Below are 14455 nucleotides of genomic sequence, written 5' to 3'. Positions count from 1 at the left end.
TTGTGTGCCGTACAACCTCTTTCCACCAGGGGTAGCGCTTCTCACGCCGATTAAAAACAAGAAATGATCGATGGTGAGTGCAACGGTGAGAGTAAAGTTAATTACTCGGGAGTTCACCAATAGTTCATTCAATCAATAGTTACATTTCTTTGCGAGCCATTGGGACTCTCAAAAGCCATGACAGCAGCGGTTTACTTGTGAAGACAACTTTAGCGCCCCCCCTAAAACCCCTATTCAAATTCGGCACAAACCTTCAAAGAGGGATGTAGTAATGAGACATTATATAAACTCTTTATAGTGTTTTATTTACATTTTAGAAGTGATAAGTTGGACAAATCGTGTGAAAAAGCCGTTTCCCCACACAACATATCTCCCCCTTTCACTATCACTCAGTAGCTTTCGTTTCCCGCTCCTCCATTTTTAAAATACCTGGAAATATTACATTTTATGGGGGCTAAAATAAGGTCAAGTGTACAGAACACTGCAATATATGGAAGTTCGCTAGCTACCATTAACAAAGAGAGAGGGACAGAGGGGACCTACACTGGGGACAGGCCTGGATAGATCCTGTGTAGACAGGTCCCAATGTGGGCCACCACCTCATCCACGTCCTCCACAGAGCCAAGCTTCAGGGACAGCTGGCCTCGGTCATACTCCAACAACAACTGTAGGGGGCGCAACACAGTGACAACTGACACGTTCTGTAACATGTTTGGCTTGAACAGAGGTTGTTTCATGTTTAAAGCCAGGACTATCTTACCTGAGTGGGCTTGTTACTAGTGATACCTTGTATATCCAGGTAATTAAAGGTCTGTTCAATCTGAAACGACACACAAAAAAAATATCTGCACGATACCAGAAATAGAAAAGGTATTGAATCATAAGACGGTGGACATCTTCTAATACAAATCTGAACGTGTTGGAAAACATACTGATAAAAAAAAATGTTTTTTAAAGAGACACACATGGACACTTTGTCTTTCACAGCTATAACACAAAATCCCAAACAAGCCCTGCAATAGATGGACAAACCCCCAAAAATAACCCAACACAAAAACACATACACAGCTGGCAGGATGACAAGGGAGAGAGGGTAAGGAGGTCAAACTAATCCAGAGCTGCTATCAACCCGACGCCAAAGGTCCCAGGGTTAAAGAGAAAACCTCCCCCTCCAGCTGTTGAATCCCTCCATTGTCTTCGCTCGGCACCCAGAACTCCACGGGCAACATTTACTCCCAGGAAAAACTGAGCCTCTGACTTACACAGACCAGAGTGTATAATAATCTAAAAACACTTTCTCTTACATTGACTACAGTATACAGGAACAATAATGGTAACACTTTAGCCTGAAGGAATGCTTTATGATTAAGTGTTTCACTTTAAATAAGAGTGTAGCTTAGTGTTAGAAAAATCCCCTCAGCGTTTTACCTTTCCAGAGGTTACAAGTGTAACACTAAAATCCAGCAGAAAGAGGAAATAACATAGTTTTAGGGCTCTGAAAATACTGTAACTTCTCTTTAAGTGCATGGGGTTTTAATGACAAGCAATTGAAGAAGTACACTACCTTCAGAAAGTATTCACACACCCCTTTAATTTTCCACATTTTGTTGTGTTACAGCCTGAATTTAAAATATATTACATTTCGATGTGTCATCTCTGGCCGACACAGCTCATAACGTCAAAGGGGAATTGTTAGGGCAAGCCTACATAAGTTCAGGAGTAGACATTTGCATAAGAAGTCACGTAAGTTGCATGGACTGTGTTTAACATGATTTTTGTACGACTGCCTCATATCTGTACCCCACACGTATAACTATCTGTAAGGTCCATCAGTCGAGCAGTGAATTTCAAACACAGATTCAACCACAAAGACCAGGGAGTTTTTCCAATGCCTCGCAAAGGGCACCTATAACATTTTAAAAAGCAGGCATTGAATATCCCTTTGAGCATGGTCAGGGATTTCACCATGAGGCCAATGATGACTTTAAAACAGTTACAGAGTTGAATGGCTGTGACAGGAGAAAACTGAGGATGGATCAACAACACTGTCATTTGTAGTTACTCCACAATGCTGTACAGAATAAAAAGATTTCAAAACATGCATCCTGTTTGCAAAAAGGCACTAAAGTAAGACTGCAAAAAATGTGGCAAAGAAATTTACTTTATGTCCTGAATAGAAAGTGTTTTGTTTGGGGCAAATCCAACACATCTCCGAGTACCACTTTTCAGGCAGTATTTTCAAGAATGGTGATGGCTGCATCATGTTATGAGTATGTTTGTCATCGCCAAGAACTAGGGAGTTCATGATAAAAATAAACCGAATAGCTAAGCACAGGCAAAATTCAATTGAAAAATCTGTTTTCCAACAAACACTGGGAGACAAATTCACCTTTCAACAGGACAATAACCTAAAACACAATTCTGCTTACCAAGATATCATTGAATGTTCCTGAGTGGCCTAGTTACAGTTTTGACTTAAAAATCAGCTTGAAAATCTATGGCAAGACTTGAAAATGGCTGTCTAGCAATGATCAACAACCAACTTGATAGAGCTTGAATAATTTTTTAAAGAATAATGTGCAAATATTGCACAATCCTGGTATGCATAGCTATTAGACACTTACCTGTAATCACTGCCAAAGGTGATTCTAACATGTATTGACTCAGGGGGTTGAATATATATATATATATATATCACACACACACATAAATAAATAAATGGAAAAATCAAAAGAAATCAGCCAAGACCTCAGAAAACTTTTTTTTAGACCTCCACAAGTCTAGTTCATCCTTGGGAGCAATTTCCAAATGCCTGAAGGTACCATGTTCGTCTGTACAAACAATAGTACAAAGTATAAACACCATGGGACCATGCAGCCGTCATAACGCTCAGGAAGGAGATGCGTTCTGTCTCCTAGAGATGAACGTACTTTGATGCGAAAAGAGCAAATCAACCCCAGAACAACAACAAAGGACCTTGTGAAGATGCTGGAGGAAACAGGTACAAAAGTATCTATATCCACAGTAAAATGAGTCCTACATAACGTGAAAGGCCGCTCAGAAAGGAAGAAGCCACTGCTCCAAAACCACCATAAAAAAGCCAGACTACGGTTTGCAACTGCACATGGGGACAAAGATCGTACTTTTTGGAGAAATGTCATTTGGGCTGATGAAACAAAAATAGAACTGTTTGGCCATAATGACCACCGTTATGTTTGGAGGAAAAAGGGGGGAGGCTTGCAAGCCGAAAAAACACCATCCCAACCGTGAAGCACGGGGTGGCACCATCATGTTGTGGGGGTGCTATGCTGCAGGAGAGACTGCTGCACTTCACAAAATAGATTGCATCATGAGGCAGGAAAAATGTGGATATATTGAAGCGATATCTGAAGACATCAGTCAGGAAGTTAAAGCTTGGTTGCAAATGGGTCTTCCAAATGGACAATGACCCTAAGCATACTTCCAAAGTTGTGGTAAAATGGCTTAAGGACAACAAATTCACAGTATTGGAATGGCCATCACAAAGCCCTGACCTCAATCCTATAGAACATTTGTAGGCAGAACTGAAAAAGCATGTGTGAGCAAGGAGGCCTACAAACCTGACTCAGTTACACCAGCTCTGTCAGGAGGAATGGGCCAAAATTCACCCAACTTATTGTGGGAAGCTTGTGGAAGGCTACCCAAAACCCCCAATCATGGCCGGATGTGATACAGCCTGGATTCGAATCAGGGACTGTAGTGACACCTCTTGCACTGAGATGCAGTGCCTTAGACCACTGCGCCACTCAAGAGCCCTATTAGTGTTTTATTTTTCCTAAATGTTTTACAAATGTTCAAATTTTTCATCCACTTTGACATTTTGCGTAGATCGTTGACAAAACAATGACAACAACAAAATGCGGGAAAAAGTCAAGGGGTGTGAATACTTTCTGAAGTCACTATACATGTAAATCACCCCATTCATAAAATGCACAGTACATAGACTGCAGTGAAATAGTTGCAGTTACTGGTATTCATTTACCAGTACATTACCGCCCGAAAAACAAGTGAGCAGGTGCCATGACATTTGATATTTCTACCCACAATGCAGCTGTGAACACACAGTCTGAAGGAAAGAAAAACAGTCAATACTTTATGAAAAACCTAAACCTTGAGAGTGAGAGAGTCAAAAAAGTAAAACAGAAATAGGAGAGCGAAAGATCTGCTGTGACTTGCTCCTTGGGCCAGCCACTCTACCGGAAAGAATTCCAGAAGAGGTCCTCATAAACAAGCTGGGGCATGCCCAGAGATTGACTAACCAAACATTCCCAAGGAGGACCATCTGGGATGACTGGGGGCAGTAGGAAGACAGTCAGTCTAATTAAGTTTCCTCAATACATCCAGACAGAAGTCATCCCACTCACTCAAACCTCTACTTTCTATGTGTTGTAATGGAGTGAATTCCCTGTACGGCATCATTACATTGTGAGACCGCACATAAAAAGGGACTAACAGTGACTGCAGTGATTTCAACTTCACAATAACTTAATTGTCCTTTAGTAATATTAGTATTAACAAATGTAGCAACATGCAGTACACTGGTTAACTAATCTCATTCCAAAATCCCCCCTCTTCTGGGAAGGCTTTCCACTAGATGTTGGAACATTGCTGGGTGGACTTGCTTCCGTTCAGCCACAAGAGCATTTGTGAGGTGTGGTATTGATGTTGGGCGATTAGACCTGACCTGACTTTCCAATTCATCCCAAAGGTGTTTGATGGGGTTGAGGTCAGGATTCTGTGCAGGGCAGTCAAGTTCTTCCACACCGATCTTGCTTTGTGCACGGGGGCATTATCATGCTGAAACAGGAAAGGCCCTTCCCCAAACTGTTGCCACAAAGTTGGAAGCACAGAATAATCTAGAATGTCATTGTACGCTGTAGAGTTTATTATACATTTTTGTTACTTTTCTCCCCAATTTTGTGGTATCCAAGTGGTAGTTACAGTCTTGTCTCATTGCTGCAACTCCTGTATGGACTCAGGAGAGGCGAAGGTCGAGAGCCATGCGTCCTCCGAAACACAACCCAACCAAGCCGCACTGCTTCTTGACACAATACCCACTTAACCCAGAAGCCAGCCGCACCAATGTGTCGGAGGAAACACTGTGCACCTGGTGACCGTGTCAGTGTGCACTGCCCGCCACAGGAGTTGATAGTGAGTGATGAGACAAGGACATCCCTGCCGACCAAACCCTCCCCTAACCCGGACGACGCTGGGCCAATTGTGTGCCGCCCCATGGGTTTCTAGTTACGGCCAGCTGCAACAGAGCTTGGACTCGAACCCAGAATCTCTAGTGGCACAGCTAGCACTGCCTTAGACCACTGAGCCACTCGGGAGGCCCCACTGTGTAGAGCTAAGATTTCCCTTCACTTGAACTAAGGGGCCTAGCCCGAACCATAAAAAAAACAGCTGCAAACAACTATTCCTTTTCCACCAAAGTCTACAGTTGGCTCTATACATTGAGGCACATAGATTTCGCCTTGCATCCGCCAAACCCAGATTCAGCCGATGCTTGGCATTGCGCATGGTGATCTTAGGCTTGTTTGCGGCTGCTCAGCCATGGAAACCCATTTCATGAAGCTCCCGAAGAAACAGTTATTGTGCTGACGTTGCTTCCAGAGGCAGTTTGGAACTTGGTAGTGAGTGTTGCAACTAAGGATAGACCATTTTTAAGGTCGACGCGCTTCAGCACTCGGCGGTCACGTTCTGTGAGCTTGTGTGGCCTACCACTTCGCGGCTTAGCCATTGTTGCACCTAGATGTTTCCACCTCACAATAACAGCACTTACAGTTGACCGGGGCAGCTCTAGCTGGGCAGACATTTGACAAACTGACTTGTTGGAAAGGTGACATCCTACGACGGTGCCACGTTGAAAGTCACTGAGCTCTTCAGTGAGGCCATTCTACTGTCAATGTTTGTCTATGGAGACTGCATGGCTGTGTGCTCGATTTTATACACCTGTCAGCAACGGGTGTTGCTGAAATAGCCGAATCCACTAGTTTGAAAGGTTTTCCACATACTTTTGTATATGTAGTACATTTGATTCATAGGAAGATCAAGATGCACACACAAACATGTACACACACAAACACACACAGTGTCATGTGCGTGTACTCACTCTCACTTCTTACCTTGGTGGGGACCCTCGCAGTAAGCAGAAAGCCCCGATGGGATGCCAAAGCCTGTAGAGGAGAGCGACAGATCAGAGACACATAACGGAAGTCAACAACTGTTCTCTGTATACTGAACAAAAATATAAACCCAATAAACTTTTTCAAAGATTTTACTGAGTTACAGTTCATAGAAGGAAAGCAGTCAATTGAAATAAATTCATTAGGGTCTAATCTATGAATTTCACATGACTGGGCAAGGGAGCAGCCATGCGTGGGGGAGCCAGGCCCAGCCAATCAGAATTTGTTTTTCCCCACAAAAGGGCTTTAATACAGACAGAAATAGTCCTCTGCACCCCTCAGACGATCCCACAGGTAAAGAAGCCGGATGTGGAGGTCCTGGGCAGCCGTTGATACACGTGGTCTGCGGTTGTTAGGCCGTTTGCATGTACTGCCAAATTCTCAAAAACAACGATGGAGGCAGCTTATGGTAGGTTGTGGCAACAGCTCTGTTGGACATTCCTGCAGTCAGCATGCCAGTTGCACACTCCCTTCAAACTTGAGTAAATTGTGGCATTGTGTTGTGAGATAAAATATGGCACATTTTAGAGTGGCCTTTTATTGTCCTCAGCACAAGGTGCACCTGTGTAATGATCATGCTGTTTAATCAACTTCTTGATATGCCACACCTGTCAGGTTGATGGATAATCTTGGCAAAGGAGAAATGCTCACTAACAGGGATGTAAACAAATTTGTGCAGAACACTTGAGAAATTTGTGCATATGGAACATTTCTGGGATCTTTTATTTCAGGTCATGAAATATGGGACCAACACTTTACATGTTGCGATTATATTTTTCTTGACAAAGTGACTAATCCGTTTCACCAGCGGTTTGCAGCTGTTATTGGTATGGAAGGAACATGTATATGCTCCCGAGTGGAGCAGCGGTCTAAGGCAAGGCACTGCATCTCAGTTCAAGACGCGTCACTACAGTCCCTGGTTCGAATCCAGGCAGTACCACATCCGGCCATGACTGGGAGTCCCATAGGACGGCGCACAATTGGCCCAGCGTCGTCCAGGTTTGGACGGGGTAAGCCGTCATTGTAAATAAGCATTTGTTCTTAACCAACTTGCCTAGTTAAATAAAATATATATAACATGTGGAGCAAAGGTTTAGAGGTTTGCAGTGAAATTGTGTTATGAACATTGTTTAACGTCTTTGCTTTCATTTATACGTTTTAAACCTTTCTATTCTCAAAGACACAGGTGCAAACGCAATTGTAATTGCACAGTAGTAGCTAACTAATTTCTATGTAAAAAGAGACATGTAAAAGTACCATGGTGAGTATGGTGTTTTGGTGGTATGTGTTTTTTTTGGAGTGAGGTCACTCTTCAAGGCCAAATATGAGCGTCAACCAATGGCTGGGTGTGAGACAGGAGACCCCACCCCTCTGCTCTGGAGAATCTGTTCCTGCATTTGATAGTATCTCAGGTGTAAAGAGGGGAAGGGGTATTGTATGTTCACACACACACAATAGTTCCTACAGGTAAAGCCCACTTATCCATTGTGTCTTACGGATAAAGACTGCTTAACCAAATTTTGACTACGGAGTTTGGTCGATTAATATAGACTGATTACATCGCTACTCAAGCAAGGCCTAGGAATGTGCCAACGTGGTGGGCTGTATTTATCAGTGTCTGATGCTCTCAGTAAGTGCCCTGTGGGGAAGTGTTCTGTCAAGTCAAGAAAGGAGACAATGGAGAGAGTGAACATAAATACCACCAAATTGTGGAACTTTACAAAGACAATAGGGGCCCCAGAATCTACAGCGTGTCCCAACAGGGCCCCAGAGCCCACAGCGTGTCCAACAGGGCCCCAGAGCCCACAGCGTGTCCAACAGGGCCCCAGAACCCACAGCGTGTCCAACAGGGCCCCAGAACCCACAGCGTGTCCAACAGGGCCCCAGAGCCCACAGCGTGTCCAACAGGGCCCCAGAACCCACAGCGTGTCCAACAGGGCCCCAGAACCCACAGCGTGTCCAACAGGGCCCCAGAACCCACAGCGTGTCCAACAGGGCCCCAGAGCCCACAGCGTGTCCAATAGGGCCCCAGAACCCACAGCGTGTCCAATAGGGGCAATAGTGTGTCCATTTCATGCGGAACTCTAAGGAAGGACAACTTTTCTGAAAATGACATGCTTTCAAATGTGATGTGGAAAAATGTGTACCATTTCATGAGTTAAGGACAGGTATTTAAAGTAACGGGTCAATTAGATCTTCATTAAATTATGTGTCAACAATGATCTTTTTATGAAATAGGAAATCCATACTGTAGGTAATTCAGAGTATCTTCCTAAGCTAGTCAGCTGCACACGCACGCACACACACATAGGGGGTTTAGAGACATGCAGTTACATGAAACAAGATCGGCCCATATCCAATAGTAGGCCTACTCCTACACCACCTTATCCATTGTTCTTCCTCTTACACAATAATACACCGAGACTGAGTGCTCAAATGTCTTTTGAAAGTTGGGTCTGAGGCTTTTCATGTCTTTGCTGGCCCAGGGCTTAGAGGAAAGGGTAAAGGATGATGAAGTTGCAGAGTATGAGGTAAGACTGAATAGCCTCTGTATACAGGACTGTGTTAATTCGGCCATGCCATGGAAAACGTTTTACAACGGAAAATTAAAAAGAGTGTTTCTTATGCAAGTGTCCTTGAGTATCTTGAAAGGCACACAGCAAAATATGTTATTATTATTATTGGACAAGTCCAGTTAGTCCCTCCCCGTTTCAGTCTGTCTCTTCCATTCAATGCCTAATAAACACAGCTCAGGGCTCAGGGTTAAAGAAGAAGCAACACCGTATAAAGAAGTTTGTTTGCAAAATGTCTCTGGTCTTCCTTGATCCTCCAAAAATAGATTTGATTGGAGGCAACTGATATTCCAATTGAAACCCAATACGTTTTGGCTACCTTTTGAAGGGGATCTGAGGCTGCTAACAACATTAAGACAGTTGCGGAGGGTCACATTTTAAATGTTACAATATAACATTCAACAATCAAGATCTATTACTCTGCATACAAAGCAACACGAATATTACTCAGCAGACAACAAATTGTTTCAGGAAGTCAATACATTTCAGTCTGTCAAGTAGGCAGAAAGTGGTGAGGCTGTGTTTCAAACGTTCTATTGTCAACCCAGTTGACTGCAGGCTTCCTGTTATGAGAATGAGGCACAGAAACAAGGTTTTGCTGAGAAGCATGTGAACCTTGAGAGAATGAGGAAAATGACAAACACTGGTGTGCTCGGAATGACAAGTTGATTTTCTCCTAAATAAAAGGGTTGTGTTGTGTCTGCACATTTAAGGCTACATTTAGGGAACTGCACAATGAGAAACCAATTATATGAGTGCCAAGAGAGCAATCCTGATATCTTACCAGGACTCGGTTCTCCAGTTTGTCACCTTTGACCTCCAGTTGCACCCTCTTCTTCAAGGTGAGCTTGATCTTCCCTCCCACGGCATCTCTTACACTCTCTAGGAGGAACAATTGGGAAGATTAGCACTGATACGAGTATGCTATCGTTTCATCTAGTGCATGTGCAGGGCTTGGAGGCCTTTACAATTCAAAACATAACCCATGTATGCCTGGCCTGGGACATAATGAAAAACAGAATAAGAACATTTGCTGAAATTCTATTTTGATAGGAAAACAACCCAACTTGGGATACATTTAGCCTGCTTTGGGATGTTCTGAAAAACAGTTGTTGCGTCAAGTGTGGACCTAATGTCAGCTTTGTAACCACCACACTCAGAATCCTCATAAGTAGTCAAAATACCACACATTCCATAGGCAGTGGGTTTCCCCCTGGCCATATGGCAGTGTCAGGGTGGTTTGTAATTCAACATCGGTGCACTTTTTCTCCCATCTAATAGCAGTCAGTGTAATATTATTGCTTAATTTCATGCCAAACACAGTTTTTGTCAGCTTCCGGACTCTTACAGTTTTCATGACTTGTCAAATTTATATTAAGAGGGAGACCGGTCGGTCTGTTTGGGTGAGTCACTTCTAATTTATGTAGTCTTGTTTTTCATGGAATCCTGGCAAGAGTGGGGCGAACTCTTGAGATCAATCTGGATCTCTCCACTCTCTGGACAACTGAGATCAAAACATTGACAGCGGGAGATTTCCAAATGTGTCCCAGACTGCTTTGAACAACATGTATTCATGTATCCACAGTTCTCTGAAATAATGATGTCTGAAAACAGTTTGTTGCAGTTACCTTTTTTTGTGGTGGTTCCATAAATGTATCAGTCAGTGTACATTATCAAAACAAAAATGAACATGTCTGTTTAAGCTCGTTGTACTGCATGTCCTGGGTATTACATAATATGACAATGGTCCATCCACATACTGGTCTATCCTAGAGGAGGCCCATTGAGTTGGTGCATTCAAGACAACTGGGAACTCTCAAATCATGACGTCAGTGATTTTCAGCTCGGAAAGTCAGGGCTCAAGAAAGAGGCCCGGGTTACAATTCCGAAATTGGATGACCGTTCAAAACAATTGTTCCCCAGTCGGAGCTTGTTTTTTCCCAGTTGTCATTAACACACAGAAGTTGAACATTTCTATGTTCCGAGTTGGTTTAAACACAGCATTGGTTGTCATCCCATTGGTTGTCAACCCATTGGTTGTCATCCCATTGGTTGTCATCACACTGAGGGAATTCAGCAAGACACGCTTCCAGTTCTTCTCCCAAACTGTGTACAGAAGTATGTGGGTATAGAGTACGAGTCATTATACCCATAAACCCTAGCGGTCAAACACAGAAATGGTTTCAATGGTGATTCCACCATTCGTTTTTCCTATAGGGGATTTTGTTTTGTGTAGACTTACCCTGGTGTGATGTTTTGATAACCTTATAAATTTCTCTACAAGGTGACTTATCATTTGGAAAGTATTCAGACGCCTTCCTTTTCCCCACATTTTGTTACATTACATTATTCTAAAATGGATTTAAAAAATTAAAAAGTCCTCATCAATCGACACACACTACCCCCTAATGACAAAGTAAAAAACTTTTTTTTTTTTATACATTTTGGCAAATTGTCCACTTGTGGTAAATTCAACAGATTGGACTTAATTTGAAAAGGAACACATCTGTCTACAGTATATGCTGTGAGGTCCCACAGTGCATGTCAGAGCAAAAGCCAAGCCATGAGGTTGAAGGGATTGTCTATAGAGCTCAGAGACAAGGTACCCAAACATTTCTGCATCATTGAAGGTCCCCAAGAACACAGTGGCCTCCATCATGCTTAAATGGAAGAAGTTTGGAACCACCAAGACTCTTCCTGAAGCTGGCCGCCCAGCCAAAACTGAGCAATCGTGGGAGAAGGGCCTTGGTGAGGGAAGTGACCAAGAACCCAATGTTCACTCTGACAGAGCTCCAGCACTCCACCAATCAGGTGTTTATGGTAGAGTGGCCAGACGGAAGCCACTCTTCAGTAAAAGGCACGACAGCCCGCTTGGAGTTTGCCAAAATGCACCTAAAGGACTCAGAACCAGATTCTCTGATCTGATGAAACCAAGATTGAACTCTTTGGCCTGAATGCCAAGCGTCATGTCTGGAGGAAACCAGGCACCATCCCTACGGTGAAGCAGGGTGGTGGCAGCATCATGCTGTGGGGATGTTTTTCAGTGGCAGAGACTGGGACACGAGTCAGGATTAAGGGAAAGATGAACGGAGCAAAGTAAAAGATGATGAAAACCTGCTCCAAAGTGCTCAGGACCTCAGACTGGGGCGAAGGTTCACCTTCCAACAAGACAAGTACCCTAGGCACATAGCAAAGACAATGCAGGAGTGGCTTTGGGACAAGTCTCAATGTCCTTGAGTGGCCCAGCCAGAGCCCTGACTTCAACCCGATCGAACATCTCTAGAGACCTGAAAATAGCTGTGCAGCGACACTCCCAATCCAACCTAAAAGAGCTTGAAAAGATTTGCAGAGAAGAAAGGGAGAAACTCTACAAATACAGGTGTGCCAAGCTTGTAGTGTCATACCCAAGAAGACTCAAGGCTGTAATCGCACTCTGTTCAAAACGTTGACATCGGCAAACTGTTCGCCCACATGACGCCACACATGTGGTCTGCGGTTGTGAGGCCGGTTGGATGTACTGCCAAATGCTCTAAAACGACGAGGCAGCTTATGGTAGAGAATTGAACAATAATTGAACAATAAATGCTCTGGCAAGAGCTCTGGTGGACATTCCTGTAGTCAATATGCCAATTGCACACTTCCTCAAAACTTGAGACATTTGTGTTGTGTGACAAAACTGCACATTTTAGAGTGGCCTTTTATTGTCCCCAGCACGAGGTGCACCAGTGTAATGACCATGCTGTTTAATCAGCTTCTTGAGATATATATATATATATAACACTTGAGGTGGATAGATCATCCTGGCAAAGGAGAAATGCTCACTAACAGGGACGAAAACAAATCTGTGCACAATATTTGAGAGAAATAAGCTTTGTGAATATGGAATATTTCTGGGAACTTTTATTTTCAGCTCATGAAATCAACAATTTACATGTTGCGTTTATATTTTTGTTCAGTGTAGTAATTAATTACATTTATTTGAATGGACAATTCTATGAACTATCTTTTAAATTAACACAATACCCATTAGCAAAGGTGTCAGTTGGAGAAGATCTGCGGGAGTTTGCAGCTATTTGTAGTTTTGCATGGCTTCTTTGATGCTAATTAGCATTTTCGAATCAGAGTAAATCAAGCTGAATATATTGCTAAAAGTCACCTTGCCTGAGAGAGATTTACATGGTTATGAAAATGTCACACCAGGGTAAGCCTACACAGCCCTTATTTTAAGTGCTTCTAAAATCCCCTGTGGGAAAAAATTCATAGTGGATAAACGATTGGAACCATTTCCCTGTTTGACCGCTAGGTTTTATGGGTATTATGACACCTCCACTGTGGGGCTCTATCAGGTGCACCTCAAATTTGAGAAACAGTTGACACACGTTTTTCCAATAGTCATTAATCAATTTGAAATGAACAATTCCAATGCAAAAGTAGTCATTTTAGCCAAAAGAAATAACATTAATGTTAAAACGTTTCTTACCCAGGAACTCGTTAGGAAAATTTGTATTTTCTTCAGTCATGTTTAAGAATTAGGAGAGTTGTGTAGAGTTAAAAAGGTACAACAACAAAGACTAAAGACACGGATTAAAATGTAACCCAGCGACGAGTAACCTAGTCCAAGTTCTACTTTCTCCATTCATCCTCGAGTGCGTCAGAGCAATGTACCTTTATCGACGCATCTCAACAGTCTTGGAGCTCAAGCTCTGAAATGAACGAATAAACCATTTTTAAATGCTAAAACTTGCCCACTTTGCGAGTCTGTTGCAGGAAAAAAAAGACACCGCTTTTAAATGCCAAGGATTTAGCCTGCTCTGCGAGTCTGTTGCAGAAAGAAGCACATACCTTCAGTCAACTCGTCAATGATCACTCTCTCCCTCAAAAAAAGGTAGGCTACTCAACGAAGTCAAGTAAGAAACATGTGACACCTGGTGGCATTATACAACATCTGTGTTACTGTGCAGGTAAAGGACCACTCAAGAGTAGGCAACCACAAGTACAGTTAAATTGTTACAGTAGGTTAATTAATACAACCGCGGATTACTACTTCAACAACTTACATTAATGTTGTATTACGTTTAGTTATTATGTCGGTAATAATGTTCAAAACACAATATAGGACACCCTGTCATATGCAGCCGACATTTAAATACAACTTCGAAGTTGTAAGCTAAAGTTGCAGGCTATACACAATGTTTGCCCCTTGGAGTGCTTTTGAGCCAAAACGGGTCCAAAATTGACAGAAATTGAATAGAAAGTGTATAGAATACATTGAATAGAAAGTGACACACCTATGAGCAAAAGCATATATATATATATTTTTAACCTTTATTTAACTAGGCAAGTCAGTTAATAACAAATTCTTATTTTCTATGACGGCCTAGGGGGCAGAACGACAGATTTGTACCTTGTCAGCTCAGGGGTTTGAACTTGCAACCTTCCAGTTACTAGTCCAACGCTCTAACCACTAGGCTACCCTGCAGCCCCAATATTGTTACCTATGGATTTGTTTGTTTTTGTTAGATTTTAAAAATTGTGAATATTATATATAACCATACAACAAACATTCAAGCGGCATTTTTACATAAACAATTAGTAACTACACTTCCATAGTCCTTGGGGGATTCCATGTCACGGTAGCCGGAAAATATGTTTGAA

At 42.6% G+C, this 14455-nt stretch overlaps 1 protein-coding gene across 1 annotated transcript in view; it reads right to left on the bottom strand.

Moving 5' to 3' along the window:
- Window positions 1-13746, bottom strand: part of LOC118399351 (F-actin-uncapping protein LRRC16A) — a 35152-nt gene extending 21406 nt beyond the window's left edge. Inside the window, exons 1-6 of the mRNA XM_035795365.2 lie at window positions 13643-13746; window positions 13281-13503; window positions 9585-9682; window positions 6168-6218; window positions 761-820; window positions 544-665 (exon numbers count right to left, since the gene is read on the bottom strand). Of these exons, the coding sequence (XP_035651258.1) occupies window positions 544-665; window positions 761-820; window positions 6168-6218; window positions 9585-9682; window positions 13281-13320 (371 nt within the window). The 5' untranslated portion in view covers window positions 13321-13503; window positions 13643-13746. The remainder of the gene's footprint in view (window positions 1-543; window positions 666-760; window positions 821-6167; window positions 6219-9584; window positions 9683-13280; window positions 13504-13642) is intronic.
- Window positions 13747-14455: the final 709 nt, after the last annotated feature.

The sequence above is a fragment of the Oncorhynchus keta genome, chromosome 20 (genome assembly GCF_023373465.1).
Source record: "Oncorhynchus keta strain PuntledgeMale-10-30-2019 chromosome 20, Oket_V2, whole genome shotgun sequence".
NCBI classification, from domain to species: Eukaryota; Metazoa; Chordata; class Actinopteri; order Salmoniformes; family Salmonidae; genus Oncorhynchus; species Oncorhynchus keta.
This window is presented reverse-complemented; position numbering and strand designations above follow the sequence as displayed.